The 19,302-nt window shown below is 59.0% G+C and overlaps 1 protein-coding gene across 2 annotated transcripts; it reads left to right on the top strand.

The window, feature by feature from the left end:
* The first annotated feature begins 603 nt into the window (after nt 1-603).
* Nucleotides 604-17,811, top strand: SLC44A2 (solute carrier family 44 member 2 (CTL2 blood group)). 2 transcript variants are annotated; one of them, XM_074810653.1, is made up of 22 exons: nt 604-1,071; nt 3,239-3,287; nt 3,372-3,445; nt 3,642-3,726; nt 4,019-4,103; nt 4,237-4,359; nt 4,443-4,503; nt 4,720-4,843; nt 5,382-5,465; nt 5,821-5,933; nt 6,143-6,274; nt 6,740-6,839; nt 7,473-7,565; nt 7,823-7,907; nt 8,230-8,492; nt 8,565-8,659; nt 9,159-9,262; nt 9,636-9,709; nt 9,920-9,990; nt 10,930-11,018; nt 11,401-11,485; nt 14,322-17,811. In XM_074810653.1, the coding sequence occupies exons 1-22, from the start codon at nt 1,035-1,037 to the stop codon at nt 14,426-14,428; spliced, it is 2,133 nt and encodes a 710-aa protein (XP_074666754.1). In that variant the 5' UTR covers nt 604-1,034; the 3' UTR covers nt 14,429-17,811. The 2 variants fall into 2 exon arrangements, with proteins under 2 accessions (XP_074666754.1, XP_074666753.1); XM_074810652.1 differs by lacking the exon at nt 14,322-17,811 and adding an exon at nt 11,952-12,302.
* The last annotated feature ends 1,491 nt before the right edge of the window (nt 17,812-19,302 follow it).

The following is a 19,302-nucleotide window of genomic DNA, read 5'->3' on the forward strand; positions in this document are numbered from 1 at the left end:
TGGGACCCCCAGAATTTGGGGACCCCCAGGTTTGGGGCCTCCCCAGTTTTGGCACTGTCAGCCTTGGGGACCCCTGGAGTTTGAGGACCCCCATGTTTGGGCACCCCTGGTTTTGGGGATCCCCCACCCTAAGGAGACGCTGTGCCCTGCCTGGGGGTCCCAGCACCCCGCTGCCCGCAGGGGTGGGGGCTTCGCTTGTGCTGGGGGGGGGCAGCACCAGGGGGGGGCTCAGGGCCTCACTCGGCTTCGACTCCCGTTGGCAGGTGCCAGTGCCGGACCCTCCCGTCTCCATGCCGGGGGGTGCAGGAGATCCCGGGGGGTCCCCAAATATGGGCGGGGGGGTCTGTTCCGGTTTTACTGGGCGGGGGGGGTCCGCCCAGCCTCCCCCCAGCCTCAGCTTTTGTTCCCGAGCCGCTTCGTCGGGTGTAAATCCTGGCTGCCCTGACATCACCGGCAGCCTATGAGCGCCGGCGGCGCCGCCGCCACGGTGCCGCCCGGCCGCGACCCCCCGCGCCGCGGGGTGCTGGGTGCTATTCCTGACCGCCACCCGCCACCGCCCGGTTATTTATTTATCACCTAAATATAACCCGGAGGGGCGGGGACGGGGAGCTCGGCGTCGCCGGGAGCGCGGTCATTGGCACCGGCGTCGCCGACCTCGTGCCCGTTACCGGTTGGAAGCGGCACCTTCCCGCCTGCGCGCTCCCGACCCTCGCGCCATGCCGGGGGTTGCCAGGCCCAGACACCTCCTGGGGCCGGTGCTCGCCGTGTCCCGGCGGCGCTCGCCGGGCCTGGGGGTGGTGGGTTTGCAGGAAACCGGTGCCGCGGCAGCCGGTGTTTGGCGAGGCCGGAAGAGCGAGCGGGCGCCGAGGGGGTCGCGGCGAAGCAGCTGCGCCTTTAAAGCCGTGTTTGCGCACCAGAGGGTGGTTTTTTGGTGTGTTTAACCGGAGGCGGGTGCCGGCACGCCCAGGGCGGCGCGGATGGCCAGGGCCGCGGTGTAGGGGTTGCCACGGGCCGCGGCGCGAGCGCTCGCCAGCATGGGGGGCCAAGGGGAGAGTTATTACGGCAAGCACGGTAAGGCTTCGGCACCCGCTGGCGGCCGGGGGTCCTCGGGGGGGCTGCAGGGGGGAGGTGACACTCCGTGGGGTTTGGCAGCACGGTTGCGGGTCGGGGGCCGCCGTCAGCAGCCGCTCACCGCGCCGCAGCACGGAGGAAGTTTGCTGGATGTGGATAAAGGAGGAAAAAACAAACCTAAAATGGGGGAGAAAAAAAAAACAAAACGGCAAAACTGAAGCAAAACCAAAAGCAGCCGCGGTTTCGCTGTGTTGCTTTTCCCAGGGCGGGGGGGGGCATGGTGCTGAGGGGGGAATTGTGGTGCTGGGGGGTCACAGAGCTGGGGGGGGTCGCAGTGCCGGGGGTCTCGGTGCTGGGGGTCACAGTTGCCAGGGGGTCACGGTGCCAGGGGGTGGTGTCACAGTGTTGGGGGTCTCAGTGCCCGGGGGGTCACGGCGGTGGGGGGGTCTCGGTGCTGGGGGGTCATGGTGCCAGGGGGGTCACAGAGCTGGGGGGGTCGCAGCGCCGGGGGGTCTCGGTGCTGGGGGTCACAGTTGCCAGGGGGTCACGGTGCTGGGGGGGGGGGGGGGGTGTCGCAGTGCTGGGGGGTCACGGCGCTGGGGGGTCATGGTGCCAGGGGGGTCACGGTGCCGGGGGGTTGCGGTGCCAGGGGGTCACAGTTGCCACGGAGTCACGGTGCCGGGGGGGTCACGGCGCTGGGGGGCCGCCCTCGCCGCGCGCCGGCATAACCAGCACGACGGCGTCGCTGGCGCCGCGGTTAATGTTTAACGATGGGGCCAAACAGGTTCCCGCCGTGGCAGTTTGTCACCGTGGCCGGCGCCGCGGTCACCGCCGTGGCTGGGGGGGGCCCCTTGGGTCCCTGGGGTTCGCTTCTTCCTCGCTGTCGTGTTCCCTTCACCCCCCCCGCAGCAATGAGCCCCCCTGTGCCGGCGGTTTGGGGTGCAGGTTTTTGGAAAGGGCTGGGAGGGGCTGGGGTGGGGCTCGGCTGCTCCGTGGAGATTTGGGGGGGGGCGGGGAGCGGGGTGCGTGCTGCGGGGAAAGAGCTTCCGGGGCCCCCCCAAATATCCTGAAGCACATGTCCTTGCTATGGGGTGTTCTGAGCCCCCCCCAACCCCCCCCAAAGCAGCCATGTCCATGGGGCTGCTCTGAGCCCCCCCCCCAAATCCCCCCCCAAAGCAGCCATGTCCCATGGGGCTGTGCTGAGCCCCCCCAAACCCGCCATGTCCCATGGGGCTGCTCTAAGCCCCCCCCCAAATCCCCCCCAAAGCAGCCGTGTTCCATGGGGCTGTGCTGAGCCCCCCCAACACCCCCAAAGCAGCCATGTCCCATGGGGCTGTGCTGAGCCCCCCCAAACCCCCCCAAAGCAGCCGTGTCCCATGGGGCTGCTCTAAGCCCCCCCCCAAATCCCCCCCAAAGCAGCCGTGTCCCATGGGGCTGCTCTGAGCCCCCCCCCAAATCCCCCCCCAAAGCAGCCATGTCCCATGGGGCTGCGCTGAGCCCCCCCAAACCCCCCCAAAGCAGCTGTGTCCCATGGGGCTGCTCTGAGCCCTCCCCAAAGCCTCCCGCCCAAAGCAGCCGTGTCCATGGGGCTGTTCTGAGCCCCCCCCAAAAGGCCCCCCCCAAGCAGCCGTGACCCCGGGCTGTTCCCACGGCTGCGCTGGCTGAATTCCCACCCTAAAAATAAAGAAGGGAAGCGGGTTCGTGCCGTAGGGGCTGAGCAGGCGCCCGGCGGCGCCGTGGGGCCGCGGCGGGGTCCCTCCAGCGAACTGTGGTGCCGGGGCTCTGCGGGACCCCAAAACCCCTTGGGGGCCCCCCCACCCCGCTGCTCCCAGCCCCGCTCTGCCTCGGTGGCTCTCGGGCGCTTCCGAGGGGTTTCATGTATCCGGGGCAGACGTGGGGACACGTTTTTGGAGAGAACCGCGCGGAAACGGGTTTTCCACGGGAATAATTGTTTCCACGCCAGGAAAGCGGAGCCACGGGCTGAGGGAAAGGGCATCTGGAGATGATTTTCCTCCCGATTCTGCTCAGCACGAGGCTTTTGGTTGAAGCGTTGCGCCCCCCCGGCTCCTCTTTTTGCGTGCGGCGGGGCGAGGAGGATGAAGAGCCCCTTCCTCCCACCCCAACCAGCCCCCACATGATTTTTCCCGTTCCTTCTTCGTCTCCGCAGGGACGCCGCAGAAATACGACCCGACTTTCAAAGGTCCCATCTACGACAGGTAAGAGGAGCGTGGCAGGAGGCGCCGGTTTGGGCGGTGCCGCGGTCCGTGCCGTGACGCCGACGCTGCTCTTCCCGCTGGCAGGGGCTGCACGGACATTATCTGCTGCGTCCTGCTGGTCCTCGCCATCGTGGGCTACGTGGTGGTGGGCATCGTGGGTACGTACCGGGGAGGGGGGGTCTGTGCTGCTTTGTAAGTTTTCGGCGACCGGCAAAGCTCCGCTCGCGGCCGCAAAACCCCCAAACCCCGCGCCGAGGGGCGTCGCGTCCTCCTGGGTGGGGACAAGGGGGGGAATAAAGGGGTGAGGGGCTGCGGGGGTAACGACAGCGCGTTGTTCTGCCTCCCCCCGCGCAGCCTGGACCCACGGGGACCCCCGGAAGGTGATCTACCCGACCGACAGCCGCGGGCAGTTCTGCGGGCAGCAGGGAACCCCCAACGAGTAGGTGTCAGGCCTGGTGCTCGCGGCCGTCGTGCCCCGGTGTTGCCGCGGAGATCGTAAACCTCGGGGTGCCCCCGCGCCCCCATGGCTCCGCTCGCCCTGCCCACGCTCCGCTGGCCACGGAAAAGCATCGTAGCACCTTGCACCTCCTGGTTTTGGGGGGCTTGGGGGTTTTTGGGGGCCTTCCCGAGCAGGTGCAGGGATGCGGGTGCTTCCCATCGCCTCTCCCAGGGCGGGCGGTTCCCCTAAACTGTATATTTTAAAAAATTTTTTTGCCTGCTTTGCTTTGCAGGAAGAAACCTTTCCTTTTTTACTTCGACATCGTGAAGTGCGCCAGCCCGCTGGTGCTGCTGGAGTTCCAGTGCCCGACCACGCAGGTACCGATCCCGGCTCCGCGACGCTCGGCTTCACCTCGGGGAAGCTCCGGTTGGCGGCGTCCCCGCGGAGGGGGCTCGTGCCTTCACACACAAACCCCCCCCCCCGCTCTCCGTGTCCTCTTCTCCCACCCAGATCTGCGTCAGCAAATGCCCGGACCGGTACCTGACGTACCTGGGTGCTTACAGCTCCCGCACGCCCAGCGAGCTGGAGTATTACCGGCAATTCTGCGTCCCCGAGTTCAAAAACCCGCAGAAGGTGGGTTGCGGGGAGCGCGGCGGCGTTTCCCCGGTGCTTAATTCCTGCCCAAAGCGTTCACATCCAGCTCTGTCCCCATCCAGGCTCCCATCGAGGTGCTGAAGGACAAGGAGTGCCCGGCCATGATCATCCCCAGCACCCCACGTAGGTCCTGGGGGGGACTAACGAGCTGTGATGAGCTGATTAACGAGCATGCTCGCTTTGCAAGCTGCCTGTCGGGGGGTTTTGGGGGGTCGGAGGCTCCTGTTGGGGGTTTCTGGGGATGTCAGTGTAGGTTTGTGACCACGGGGAGGGGGTTTGGCTTGTTGCCCCGGGGCGGCGGCGGTTGGCGGTGCTGAGTCTCCCCCTCCTCTCGCGCAGTGGCGCGGCGATGCTTCCCGGCCATCCGGGCCAAGAAGGGCGTCATCATGGTCGGCAACGAGACCACCTACGACGACGGCCGCGGGCGCCGGAGGAACGTCACCGAGCTGCTGGAAGGGGCCAAGTGAGTCCCCGGCACCTTCGGATCACCGGTAGCTTCGTCTTTGCCGGGGCGGCGCCGAGAGCGAGCGCTCGCGGTGATAACGGCAGCGTGGCGGCGACGTGACCGTCCCCGGGGGAGCCTCTTAACGAGCTGCTTCGTCATTATGGCTTCACCCAGAAGAGAAACGAACGGTTTGATCTGCCGGCACTTCTGCACCGCGTTCCTGTGCGGATTTATATCGCGGAAGAGCCTCCAAAGCCCCGGCGCAGAGCCCTGGTCCTGTGTTCACAAGAAATCCTGCGCCGAAACCCGCATCCCGTGGTTGAAAGGGGTCGGCAGCGGGGTCAGCCTGAAGGAAAAGGGTGCCAGGAAATCGGCCGCGGTCTTGAGGGATTGTCTTGTTTTCCGGGAGTCTGGCGGAGGGGCCGAGCGGCGGGGGAGGACAAGGGGCCATTGAGGCAGCGCGGGGACAGGCAGCGGGCGCGGGCAGAGCCTCGCTGGGGCTGAGCCCAGGCCTGATGCTCCTCCGCTTCATTTGGGTTTTATTTTTGTATTCCAGAAAAGCAAACGTGGTCCTGGAAACCAGGCAACTGGCCATGAAGATCTTTGAAGATTACACGGTTTCCTGGTACTGGATCATAATGTGAGCAGGGGCTCAGCTCCGCGTTATGGCCGCGCCGGCCCTGGGCTTGGTGCCACGCTCAAACGTGAGGCAGAGCTCAGGAATTACCAATTTTTTATTATGTTTTTTTTTTTTCCCCCCCTGGCCTTTGCATCCTTTCCATTCAAAACAAGAGATGGTGGAGGGTGTTTTGGAGCCTCTTTACTCCGATCCTGCTCCCACTCCATCCCCACCACCATCAATAATTCCCATTTTTAAGGCCCCCCCATCGTTAAAGCTTGAGAAAGGCGAGAGGACGAGCCGACCGACGGCGGGAAGTGCTGGGGAGGGGGCGGCAGCGCCTGGGTTTTGACGTGTCGCTGCCTTCCTCCCGCAGAGGCCTCGTTATCGCCATGGTGGCCAGCCTCATCTTCATCGTCCTGCTCCGCTTCCTGGCCGGGATCATGGTCTGGGTGATGATCGTGATGGTGATTCTGGTGCTGGGCTACGGTGAGCGAGTGGTCAGGAGCTTCTCCTCGGCTTTCCCCATTTTCCTTTCCCTGTTTTAAGTGGGATTTGCATGAAGAAAATCCATATGCAACGTCCTTCCAGGTGTCTTCTACCCAAACATCAGCGTCGGTGGGGTTGAGCAGAGCCTGCCGACATCTCAGTCTCCATTTTTCAGTGCAAATGTGACAGTTTTCTGCTTTTCACCCCAGGAATCTTCCACTGCTACCTGGAATACGCAAAACTAAAAGGGGAGGCGGGTTCTGACGTCTCCCTGAAGGACCTGGGATTCCAGACCGACCTACGCGTCTACCTCCACCTGCGGCAGACGTGGCTGGCATTCAGTAAGTCTCCGTCCTCCTCTGGGTGCGGGACGGGACCCGGTGGATGCGCCCCAGCCCCGCTCCCTTGGAGGGGAAAACACGGATCTTTGGGGTCTTCTCGGTCTCTTCGTGGCCTCAGCAAAGAGCTCGGAGGCTCCTGTTGGGGGTTTCTGGGGATCCTGGTGTAGGTTTGTGACCACGGGGAGGGGGTTTGGCTCGTTGCCCCAGAGCGGCTGCGGTTGGCGATGCTGAATCTCCCGCTCCTTTGCTTTGCTTGTTGCCACCTCTGCCACGGGCCTGGGCTTACGGCCGGGATGACCAGCCACGGGGTGGGTGCTGGGTGCTGCTCCCCCACGGGAACCGTGGTGCTGGACGTGTCCTGAGGAGTGTTCGGTGCCCGGAGGGATTTGCCCGGGAAGGCAAAAGTGGTCACTGGGCGCCATCCGTGACTTTGCCGCTACCCGGGGGCTCCCCTTCTCCTCGCAGTGATCATCCTGTGCATCGTGGAGGTGGTGATCATCCTGCTGCTCATCTTCCTCCGCAAGAGGATCCTCATCGCCATCGCACTCATCAAGGAGGCCAGCAGGTCCGGGTGGCCCCAGGCAGGGGTGGCTGTTGTCACCCGTTGTGGTGGGAGGATGCGGGTCTGGTCGGGCTCCGGCCACTCGGGTTCAGTTTTGGGCCCCTCCCTCCGAAAAGGCCATTGAATGACTCGAGCGTGGCCAGAGAAGGGCAACGGAGCTGGTGCAGGGTCTGGAGCACAGGTCTGATGGGGAGCGGCTGAGGGAACTGGGGGGGTTTAGTCTGGAGAAGAGGAGGCTGAGGGGAGACCTCATCGCCCTCTACAACTCCCTGAAAGGAGGGTGCAGAGAGGGGGGAGGAGTCTCTTGAGCCAAGGGACCAGCGCCAGGACAAGAGGGAATGGCCTCAAGCTGCGCCAGGGCAGGGTCAGACTGGCTCTTAGGAAGGATTTCTGTCCAGAAGGGGCTGTTGGGCGTTGGAATGGGCTGCCCAGGGCAGGGGGGGAGTCCCCATCCCTGGAGGGGTTGAAGAGTCGGGTTGACCCAGCGCTGAGGGATCTGGTGGAGTTGGGACCGGTCAGGGTGAGGTTCCTGGTGGGGCTGGAGGAGCTTCAGGGGCTTTTCCAACCCCGATGATTCTGGGATTCTGTCCTCCCATCGCTGCCAGGATTTTAACCGGCTTCTAACCCTCTTGACAGGGCTATTGGCCACATCATGATGTCGCTGCTCTTCCCCTTGTGCACCTTCTTCCTGCTCTGCCTCTGCATCGCCTACTGGGCCAGCACCGCCGTGTATCCTTTCCTCTTCCCCTTCCTCTTCCCTGCGCCCCGCGAAGGAAGCTGCTCAGAAATCAGAGGTTTTTCAGGGCGCTGAATGCCTCACAGGATTAGGGACACATCCACTGGCAAAACTGCCAGCTTGAGTCTCTTAAGTTTAACTTAAAACCTAATGTTGAAAAATGAAAACCAGGAGGCTGGTGAGGGCAAAACCGTGTTAGGAGTTGGGTTTGGGGGTTGCAGAACGGCATCTCCTTAACGCTGCGCCACAGTTTCCTCTCCACCTCCAACGAGGCGATCTACAAGGTGTTTAACGAGACCGCGTGCCAGTTTTCCGGGCAGACCTGCAAACCGGAGGTGAGGATGTTGGGAAACTCGTACGAAAGCTGTGCTTAATCTGTCAGAGATAAGATTGTTTATTACATGAGAAACATTCCGGTGGCTATTGGAGCCTGCAAGCTCTTCCCTGTGAAATTCCACCTCTCCGAACTCGTTTACGTCACGTCGTTATTTTTCTTCAAGCCGTTGCGTGCGCTTTTTGGTCTGAGCAAACGCTACCAAAAAATTAAGCAGGAAAACATCTGAAAATCGAGATTGCTTTGGGTTGACCGAAAGGCGCTGTCGGTCCACCCTGTGGCACGTCCCCGGCCGCCGCGTGAGCGTCTGCTGTCCTCTCCAGACCTTCAACACGAGCAACGTCACCAAGCTGTGCCCCGACGCCCAGTGCCTCTTCGCGTTCTACGGGGGCGAGACGGCGTACCACAAGTACCTCATCGTCCTCCAGTTCTTCAACGTCTTCATGTTCTTCTGGCTCGCCAACTTCGTGATCGCGCTGGGCCAGGTGACGCTGGCGGGGGCCTTCGCTTCGTACTACTGGGCCTTCAAGAAACCCGACGACATGCCCGCCTTCCCCCTCTTCTCCGCCTTCGGCCGCGCGCTCCGGTACGTCCCGCTCGAGGGGGACTCGCGAGCTTCTTGAGGTTGTCCCCTTCTAAGCGGAGCGATTTTTCCCAGGTACCACACCGGCTCGCTCGCCTTCGGCTCTCTGATCCTCGCCATCGTCCAAGTCATCAGGGTCACTCTGGAGTACCTGGACCACAGGTTAAAAGGTAACGAAGCTGGAATGGCAAATGAGTAGACGAGTGAGGTTGGCTTCTTCTGTGTTCCTTGGCGCCAGCGCTCCTGGCTAACGCCCAGGGGAATAATCTCAGCATTTCGGTAGAGAATTGAGATTTTCCTTTTAGGATCCTGTAGTTGTCTGTCCCTCCAGGAGAGGTTTCACAGGGTGGGGGCCGAGGGATGCGTCGCGGCCGCCGGGCTCAGTCACCCAGTGCCGGGTGTCCGTGCGGGTGCCGGGGCCGTCTGCTTCTGCCCGTAGGACTCTATCGATCGTGAGATGTAAACAGCGAGCCGAGGCGTGGGAAGAGCGCGCGAGGCTCATCCCGCCGCTGGCAGCCGTATTGGCCTCCCGGGAGGCTGGAAACGGCCCGTGGCGGGGGAGGCAGTGACGGGGCAGCGGGATGTCTCATCGGGGACCTTGAACTTGCTTCTCTACGAGCAGGCGTGTCTCGCTTTGGCTGCTCACCCTCTCCCCTGGCCTTCCTCCAGCTGCAGATAATAAGTTTGCCAAGTTCCTCCTGAGCTGCCTGAAGTGCTGCTTCTGGTGCCTGGAAAAATTCATCAAATTCCTCAACAGAAACGCGTACATCATGGTGAGCGTCTCCCAGCACTAACGCCTGACGGTGGTGGCGGTGGGGGGGGCTCAGCGCTCTTGGAGATTTCTTTGGGTGAGAACCGTGTCTCCCCGCGTCCGGGGAAGACGAAGCTTTTCAGCGTTTCCCAGCCATTTCGCTGGAAGGCCTTGACCTCAGCCGTGTCACTTGAGTTATAGGAGGGACCTCCGCAGGGCGGGGTTCAGCTCCTGGTGTCTGCCTGACCCATCAGTGGGTGAAGAAGTGCTTCCAGGGTGGAATTATCTGAGTTTTACTCAATGATGGGATTAATTGCACCGTCCTCTTAGCGGTGAATTCAGCGCGGCTCCGTTTCTCTCTCCTCTGCCCCCTTTTTTTCCGGGACCCCCTCTAGATCGCCATCTACGGCACCAACTTCTGCACCTCCGCCAGGAACGCGTTCTTCCTGCTGATGAGGAACATCATCAGGTGAGACGCCGGTGGGCGCGAGGGCTCTGCTCTCCACCGCACACTTGGTTATTTCCAAGTCCTCCTTTTCAGGCTTTCACGGCGTTTTATGCCACGTTTGCACCGCGTGGGCGCGTTGGCCGCCTCCTCCCGTGCTTCCTTCTGAATTCAGCGTGAGGAGCAGATGCAGGTGGTTATCTCTCTATCTCTCTCTCTCTCTCTCATCTCCAGGGTGGCTGTTTTAGATAAAGTCACAGATTTCCTCTTCTTCCTCGGTAAACTCCTCATCGTCGGGAGCGTTGGTAAGTGCTGGGGACTAGAAGTTTCTCCTCGGGGCGTACGGCTGCTCTAAGCTCTTGCAGCCAGTTACTCCTTCCCAAAACCTCCGCTCTCTTCCCCCTGCCCGTGAAACCGTTCCTTTCCATCCCGTTTTACATCTCCTCTCCCCACACCCATTTGCTGCCTTTCTTCTGTGGGCCACAACAACCCCCTGCGTGGCTACAGGTTCAGGGAGGTGTGGCTGGAGCTGTCTGGAAGAAAAGGATCTGGGGGTTCTAATTGATGAGCAGCTGACCATGAGCCAGCAGTGTGCCCGGGTGGCCAAGAAAGCCAACGGCATCCTGGCTTGTGTCAGAAATAGTGTGGCCAGCAGAAGCAGGGAGGTGACAGTCCCCCTGTGCTCTGCACTGGTGAGGCCACACCTGGAGGGTTGTGTCCAGTTTTGGGCACCTCAATCCCAGAGAGATCTCGAGGGGCTGGAGCGAGGGCAGAGGAGGGCAACGAGCTGGGGAAGGGCCTGGAGAATAAATCCTGTGAGGAGCGATGGAAGGAGCTGGGACTGTTCAGTGTGAGGAGGAGAAGGTGAGGGGAGACCTCATCACTCTACAGCTCCCTGAAAGGACGTTGTGGAGAGGTTGGGGCTGGTCTCTGCTCCCAGGGAATTAGTGACAGAACGAGAGGGAACGGCTTGAAACTGCAACAGGGGAGGGTCAGGCTGGACAGGAGGGAAAAATGTTTCCCCGGCAGAGTGGTCAGAGAGTGGAACAGGCTGCCCAGGGAGGGGGTGGAGTCCCCACCCCTGGGGGGGTTTAAGGGCCGTTTGGATGAGCTGTGGGGGGATGTGGGGTAGGGGAGAACTTTGCAGAGTCGGGCTGAGGGTTGGACTCGATGACCCCGAGGGGCTTTTCCAGCCTGAAGGATTCTGGGATTCTGATTCTGTGATTCTTCATCCACTTCTCCAGGAATCCTTGCCTTCTTTTTCTTCACCCAGCGGATCAAGCTGGTCCAAGACACCGCGCCACCCCTGAATTACTACTGGGTCCCTATTCTGGTGAGCCGCTTTCACGTCTTTGGGTGAATTTAGAAGCAGTGGAAAGAGATTCTTAACACGAATGCCTTAAAGCCGCCCCTCCGCTCGCTGCTTCTGAAGGACCTTCTTTGTTGAAGGTGTTTTCTCCATCCCATCGAAATAAGCCCTTTGTTTCAGCCAGCCGCGAAGAGGCGTCTCGCCCTTCCCGTGCTGCCCAGATTGGCCTCCGTCCACCGTCGTCGCTGAGGCCTTTTGTCCTGGTCTGAACAGTCCTGCCCTGTTCGCTTCTCCTCCTCTTCCCCTGGGGCATTCGGGATTCCGGAGGTTTCCCCCTCCCGGCCGAGGGCTTGGCGCTCTTTGCGAGATGCCGGGTGGCGGCGTGACCGCACGGTTTCTCTTTCAGACGGTGATCGTGGGCTCCTACCTCATCGCCCACGGGTTCTTCAGTGTCTACGGCATGTGCGTGGACACCCTCTTCCTCTGCTTCTGTAAGTATCTGCCTCGGACGGTCCGTCTCCCGCTGGGCAGGAGTCTGTGGTAGCGAAGTCTCCCTCCCTTTGGGGCTGAACCCCAGAGTTGTCCAGATTTGGACAACTCCAAATTCCCGCAGCCTCTCTGGGTAGTTTTCTCCCACTTTTTCCTTTCCCAACTCCCACCTGCGTTCTCGCCTGCTTTCCCCTGCCTGCCAGCTACAGAACCCCACAGCCTGTCCGTGGGCCTCCTGTGGTCTCTCCTGGTCTCTCTGTTTTTGGTGCTTTGGTCTTGGTGGAGCCTAACTGCAACTAACTGCAATTTTCCCTTTTTTTTTTTTCCTCTTTTTTTCTTGTTTTGTTCCTCTCTCGTGTCTCTCTTCACATGTTCTCCATCCTTCACCTCTGCCCTGCCTCTTCCTGGCTCTTCCGCTACTTTCCACTCTTCCCCATCACGGCCGTTTCTTCCCGGGGTTGCGAAAAGGTGAAGATCTGGAGAGGAACGATGGATCTCCCGAGAGGCCTTACTACATGTCCCCCGAGCTGAGTGAGATCCTGCTGAAGGGGAACCTAGAGCCTTCCAAAAGCACCGATAGCCAAGGCTAGGGCTGGCCCCGGGAGGAAGGCTGCGTGCCCACCCGGGGGGGCCGCAGGGCGCTCTCAGCCCCCCAACCCAAGCAGCGTTCTCCTAAGCCCGCGGCTGGCAGCCAAATCTTTCCCCTGGATGTCCTCCAAAGCCTCAAGGGTAGAGGGGGTGCCCGTTCCTCAGTGCCCGACGCTGTATCCAATCTACCTTCCCGCCCAATAATGAATATCCTTGTATCGAGAGAACGAACCCAGCGTGTCACCTAGAATTAATCTGGGGTCCCACGTGTCCCGGCAGCGCCCGGCGAGGAGCGCTCAGCTCCGGCGAGCGGCTGGGAACCGCCTGGACGCGCGCGGGTGCCGCGAGGTCGTTGTGTTTTCGCGTCGAAGCGGGGCTCTTTGTTCCCAGCTGCCAGCTGCGAGGAGGAGGAGGAGGAGGAGGATGGGAGAGCCGCTGCTCTGCTGGCGGGAGGCGGCTGCCGCGGCGGGATGGGCTGAGTGGGTTCGACAGCCTGAAAACTGGTCTCTCCCCGCTTCCCTCTTTGTTCTGCCCCCAGCAAAGAGCAACTTTCCTCACCCCCCTCTCTATGCAAAACCAGGCTGGCGCGCTTCAACAGATTTCTTGGTGAGATTGCAGATCTTTTGCTTTTAAGTCTGTTGCATCAGCAGGGCCTTTGTCACCAAACAGAGCTCGGCCTTTTCGTAGCCAAAAACTCCCGTTTCCTCACGCCGTCGGTGTAGGGAAGCCGCAAAGGGCCGTCGCCGGTTGGAAGCTGTTACAACTCCGAGGGGTTTTACTCGCAGAATCCCGCGTTTAAAATGGTTTCTCTTGCTGGTGGAACAGAGGTTTAATGGCTGCAGGGAGCTGCTTGTTGGGTTCTGCTTTTCCCCGCTCCCCAAGGTGGTTGAGTTGATGGTTTGGCTTTGGCCCGGTCCAGGCTCCTACGGGGTGGAGGAGCTGGAGGGCTGTAACGACTCCCCACGCTAACGCAGAGCGTAGGTGGAGACGCTTGCCGAGGGCCGGCAGACCTGCGGGCTGGGCTGGCTGCGGGCAGGAGGACGGAGCCTGGGTGGAAGGCGAATCCCTGAGCTGGCTCCGGCGACTCGGAATTGCCGCGGGTCCGTCAAGGGAAGGCGATGGCCGGAGGAGCGGCGTGAGTGTCCCCGACGGGCCGGAAGGCTCCAGGGAAATGGCGCGTTGTGCGGGCGGGCGTCACACCGGGGACGTATCGCTGCATCTCTGCGGCCAGAGAAATCAGACCCAAAAACGCTGAGTTTCACTGGGAGGCAGCTGCTGAGGGTTACAGCCCTGAAAGAAATGGCAGCCAAGTGCAGGCTGGCTTCTCGCCTTATTTTCTCCTCTTGATAGTCCAGAAATGATCAAAATTAAAAAAAAATGCCATTCTGGTGGCACGCAGCCCGGGTAGTCACGGCCAGATCTCCTATTACAAATCCTCCTGCAGACAGAGCGCCTCGTCTTTTGAGTCGTGGCCTCTTAGGACAAAGCCGTAGTGTTAATGCTCGTGTTTTCATCACAGAAATCCTGAAATCCCTCTAAAAATACCCCGGGGCACTTTCACTCTGCTCTCCAGCTGGCGCTTTGTGGGGTTTGTTTGGTTTTGGGGTGGTTTGTTTTTTTTTTTTGGTGGCTGTGATTTTTTATTTTTTTTTTCCTACCACTTCTCGTTGGCGCAGCTGCTTTGCTTTGAACCGCGAGCGAGGCCGAGCGGCGTGTTCGGGGCTGGGAATACACCCAGTGATTATGTATGCGCGGCGTGTCCACGAGGGCGTCGCGCTGCCAAGCGAATACCGAGCGAGATTGCTCCGCGCCGGCGTCTCGAGCCGTTTCAGGCGCACAAAGAGCGGGGAGCTCCGCGGGGAGCGGCGTGCCAGGAAAACCTTGTCTCCTACAGCGCTGTTAAACTTTCCCTGCAAAAAAAACCACCAACAAAAAAACCAGAACAAAACCAAACACCCAAACCTCTGCTTTCTTCTAAATAATCGCAGCCTGGTTCCGGAGCGTGGGGCTCCCTGTGAAATGGGAGAGGTGCGGCTGAGGGTGTTTAGCTGGGACACAGGGCAAAAAAAACCCTGAAAGACTTTTTTTTTCTCTCAAAGATAATTATTAGGCGAGCGGGGCTGCTCCTCGGGCACCTCTCTGCCTTCAGGCCTCTTGCTGCATCTGCCCTGACTCCTGCCACGCCAACTTGTGTGTCTGTCCCCCCCCCCCACTGCTGCACGGGGCCGGGGGGGGGTTTTCTTTTTGCAGTGGAAGACCTGGAGCGTAACGACGGTTCGGCCGAAAAGCCTTATTTTATGTCGCCCGACCTGAAAAAGCTCCTGAAGAAGACGAACAAAGGTCAGCCAGACGCCTAGAACCTGCCCTCGTCCTTCCCGCGCTGCCTCCTCCCGGTCCCGCTCCGGGAGCGGAGCTGCAGGATAAGACCCAGCGAGTGGGAATCTCGTTAACGAACCTTGAACCGCCGTCTCCTTTACCCCCGCAGCGGGCAAGCAGCAGAAAGGGGGTTTGCTAACGAGAGGAATGTGTTATTGTTAATGATTCAACCCGAAATCCTCGGGGCTGCTAAACCAAGACCGCTCCGCTGCGTCCGCAGAGCTCGCGGCGAACATCCCCCCCAGCCACCTCAAATTTGGCACTTCCCGGCCGAGAAGGTGCTGAGAAAAGCAGCGGGGAAATGTCTCTGACGCAGGGCAAAGTTCTGTCTTCCAGGGTGTCGACCGACACCAAAATGAGCTTAATTGGATTTAGCAATTTGATTTTATACCGGTAAAAACGATGACGCTGCCCTCAGGTCAGCTGCGCCTTGGCGCTTGGAATTCCAGGCGCTGCGGCGACCGGCGGCCGAGCGGGCGGGTTTGAGCAGCTCCTCAACTTGGTTTTTATTTGCAGCCCCCCCCCCAATATTTTATTGCAGTTGTTGATTCCCACCCAGAGCGCTGAAATCGCCTTGCTGCTCCTGCCGCCCTTTGGAGACGCCTTAGGGCCCCGCTTTGGGGTTGTGCTGAGCATTAATTAGACGATTAATTCTTGTAGGAATGTGCCAATTAGTGTTCTCGTAGCTGCCTGCCAAGGGTGACGGTGGAGGGAATCGGGGGGCTAACGAGCAGGACTTGGGCCTTGGGGTATCACGCTGAACCCGGGTCGGACGCTCTGTACAGTTGTTGCAACTTTCCAGGACTGGCCGCTTCTCCTGATTCCTCCCCAAAAAATCCTGCACTATTTAAAAAAAAAAAAAAATTTCCAGCAAAGCCTTCCCTAACTGTCGAACAAAATGCTTGGCCTGCGCGACAAATTTAGGAAGAGCTCACCTGCGGGCACGGTGAAGGAGTAATGTATCTATTCTTTTATTTTTTAGGTTACCTTTAGGGAATTTTAAGGAAATGACAAACCTCAGGGCGTCTCACGGCCTTTGGGTGCCGCCGCGGCGCCTGGGCTTGGAGCTGGCGGCTCCTGAGGGGAAGTTGGCAGCTCTGGCAGGAGAAAAAGGTTTTTGAGAAATAGATGGAAGGGGGTTAAACATCACTAAAACACCAACATGAAACTTAAAATTTAACAAAATCCAAACACCTCATGAGACTTAAAATTTAGCAAAGTTCAAACACCTCATGAAATTCAAAATTTAGCAAAATTCAAACACCTCATGAGACTTAAAATTTAACAAAATTCAAACACCTCATGAAACAAAACTTAACAAAACTCAAACACCTCATGAAACTTAAAATTTAACAAAATTCACTTAATGAAATTTAAAATTTAGCAAAACTCAAACACCTCATGAGACTTAATTTAACAAAATTCAAACACCTCATGAGACTTAAAATTTAACAAAATTCAAACACCTCATGAAACTTAAAATTTAACAAAATTCACTTAATGAAATTTAAAATTTAGCAAAACTCAAACACCTCATGAGACAAAATTTAGCAAAATTCAAACACCTCATGAAACTTAAAATTTAACAAAATTCAAACACCTCATGAAATTTAAAATTTAACAAAACTCAAACACCTCATGAAACAAAATTTAACAAAACTCAACAAAATTCAAACCCCTCATGAAATTTAAAATTTAACAAAACTCAAACCCCTCCTCTGACAGCTGCAGCTGCTGAAGTGCCCTTTGAGCACCAGGAGGCTCGCCCGGGTATAGTCACCACCACAAATTGGACTTTTTTTGTGGTTTAATTTGTTTAAAACTAAACGCACTGAGGCTTTGGTGGACGATTTAACAGCTCGGGGGGGGGGGGGGGGCAGCGGCAGCCGGAGGCTCGGGGGGTCCCCACGCACCTCCCGGCCTTCGAAACGCAAACCCTCTTTTATCGCAGACGTTTGCTTACCCACGTTTCGTTTGGGCTGAAGGATATATTTTGCTTCTTTTATACGTATTTCTTAGTAATCTTCTACACATCGGTAATCTTTCGATCCCTGCAGTATTTTTGTACGATATGAGGAACGTTTTCTATCTGAGTTATTAAATGCTTTGGGGGGTTTGTATATTTTGCTTTTACGAGCTGTTTCAGTTCTGTAGCCGTTATTTCCATCTCTCCCAGCGCTATTTTTGTGACAGATTTTTGAAATATCCACCTGGCAGCGCGCTGAGACGTAACCGCCCCCTCCCTGAGCCGCCAGCGGGTGCAGATCTCCGCTTGCTGGAATCAAACTAAAGCACCTTTTTTCCTCACGACTCGATGGAGCCGATCCAGCGCTCGGGGTGGGGTTGGGAGAGGCAAAATAAAAAGGTAAAGCTTAAAAATGAAGGTAAAATAAAGCGAAAAAGAAGAGAATCCTCTCGGTTTGGGATAGGGGGGAAGCGTCAGGCTGCAGAAAAATATTTTCTCATAGGGGTTCTGAATGATTTTAATGTTTTCCTCTCCCATCCTCGTGTAGGTTTTGAGGCGGTTTGTTTTATTTCCCGTTTGAAATGTTCGTGCGGAGGGGAAGTTGACTCGCGCTCTCGACTTTAGCTGTTCTCTTTTCACCGCGAGACACTCGGGTTGTGGCAACGCTCTCTGAAATAGCAGAGGAGCGTCAGCGACTCCATTTATTTGCAGAAAGAGCCAACGTACAGTCGAGATTTGTAGGTCTGGATGTGAAAATGTTGAAATAGAGGATAAATTTAGCAAAAAAGCGTTCTCCGGGCCGCGGGGCCGGCTCTGGTGCCTCCTGCAAACGCGGTTATTTGAGGAGCAGAATTAGGGATCCAATAAGCCGAAGCAGCGGCCAAAGCTGAAGACTCCCCGCGCCGCGCTTCGCGTCGGAAAGCAGAGAGGCAAATCTGGTAAATTGAGGGGTTTGGGGAAAAAAAATCAGAGCTGTCCGGCGGGATTTTAGTGTCCGGAGCTGGCTTGGGTTGTTTCTTTCTGCAAGCGTGGGCTGATCCGTGTGCTTGGGGCACGTCTCCCGTGTAGAGCTGGGTGTTTCGAGGCATTAATTTGTCCGTCTTCAGGAGTAACCGCGCTTTTCTGTATTGAGATGCAACTTTTGTCCCTATAAACCGCGCGGGCTCCGAATTGTTCCCTGAATCAGGCCAAGGCAAGTAAAAACTAAAAAAAAAAAAAAGCTAAAAACTGCAGGGCTGATGTTCTACCAAAAAAAATTTCCTTTTTCCCTGTATTTCTGCGGCATTAACGACTCCTCCTACGCACCGGGGCTCCCCCGGCGGAGCGTCCGCGCGTCGTGTGCGACGACGGTCCCGTCGCTGTCAGCGTCGCCGCCACAAATAAAAGTGCCTGTTTGGACCTCGCTGCCGCCGCGCGCTTCCTTCCGACCTCGCGGGGCTCCGGTAACGTCACGGCAAAGCCTTGACCGAATTCTCGGCGGCCCGTGGGAGAGGGTTTGGGGGCGGAGGGGACGGCTGGGGAGCTCGTGAGTTCCGCTCCGTCGGGGGTTCTGCTCGGCTCCGCGGCGTTTTGCTGCCCCGTGGCGCAGAACTGCTGGGGAAAGAGCAGAGCGTGACGACACGTGTGACCGATACCGCTGGCTTTCGCCCCAAAAACAGGCCGGGACAGCTTGCTTCAACACCCACCTTAACGCTCCACTTCCTATTTTCAGAACTCGGCTGATTTGGGTTTTTTAAAACACAAGGTTTTCTCAAACCCTCCTGGACCCACAGGCCGCAGCGAGCCCCGGCAGAGCTGTAACAGCGGGTTTTTTTTTTTAAAGAGTAAAGGTCCGTTTGGACACTTATAATCATTTAAGTTCAACAAAAGCAAATTTCCTCTCTGAGATCGTTCCGCTCACCGTGGGAGCAGGACCTCGCCGCCGGGCCCTGGGCTCGTCCTGCACCCCAAAGCTCGGGGAGCTCGACGCCAGGTTCGTTAGGCCGTGACGAGGTTTTGTTCTCGTTAGCGCTCTAACGAGCTCCGGCTGAGCCGCGGGCGGGTGCCCCCTCTGCCGCCGCACTGCCACAGCACAGGCACCAGCTCCGCGGAAGGTGACAGGGCCCGGCGGTGGCTCGTGGCCAAACCCAGCTCTTGGTGGCCCCAGGGCTGTGGGCCAGCGTGGTGGGGAGCCCCTCTCTGGGGGGACAGGCCAGGGTGGCAGCCCCCCCAGCCCCAAGGGCTTACTGCCGGGGCATTAGCCAGCCCACAGCCCCCTCCGAGGCCTCAGGGCCCCCAGGGTGGGCACCCTGAGCTCAGCCCCTCGGGGGCTGCCCTCCCCTGCCCCCCAGGAACCTTTGTGCCCCATGTTCCCCCCAGGCCACTGGTGCCCTCAGGCCACTGGTCCCTTTAGATGGCTCCCCTCAGGCCACCAGCTCCCACAGGCCACTGGTCCCCTCAGGCCCATGGTCCCCTCAGATCCCTGACCCCCAGGGGCCACTGGTCCCCTCAGGCCACCAGCCCCCACAGGCTGCTGGTCCCTTCAGACCCGTTGGCCCCCTCAGATCCCCAATTTCCCTCAGCCACAGGTCCCCAGAGGCCACCAGACCCCACAGGCCACTGGTCCCCTCAGGCCATCAGCCCCCTCAAGCTGGTCCCCTCAGATTCCTGACCCCCTGAGGCCACCAGCCCCCACGGGCCACTGGTCCCTTTAGGCTGCTCTCCTCAGGCCATCAGCCTCCTCAGGCCACCAGCCCCCACAGACCACAGGTCCCTTCAGGCCACTGGTCCCCTCAAGCCACTGGTCCCTTTAGGCTGCTCTCCTCATGCCATCAGCCTCTTCAGGCCACTGATCCCCCTCAGGCCACCAGCCCCCACAGGCCACCAGCCCCCACGGGCCATTGGTCCCCT

The sequence above is a fragment of the Strix aluco genome, chromosome 38, assembly GCF_031877795.1.
Source record: "Strix aluco isolate bStrAlu1 chromosome 38, bStrAlu1.hap1, whole genome shotgun sequence".
NCBI lineage: Eukaryota > Metazoa > Chordata > Aves > Strigiformes > Strigidae > Strix > Strix aluco.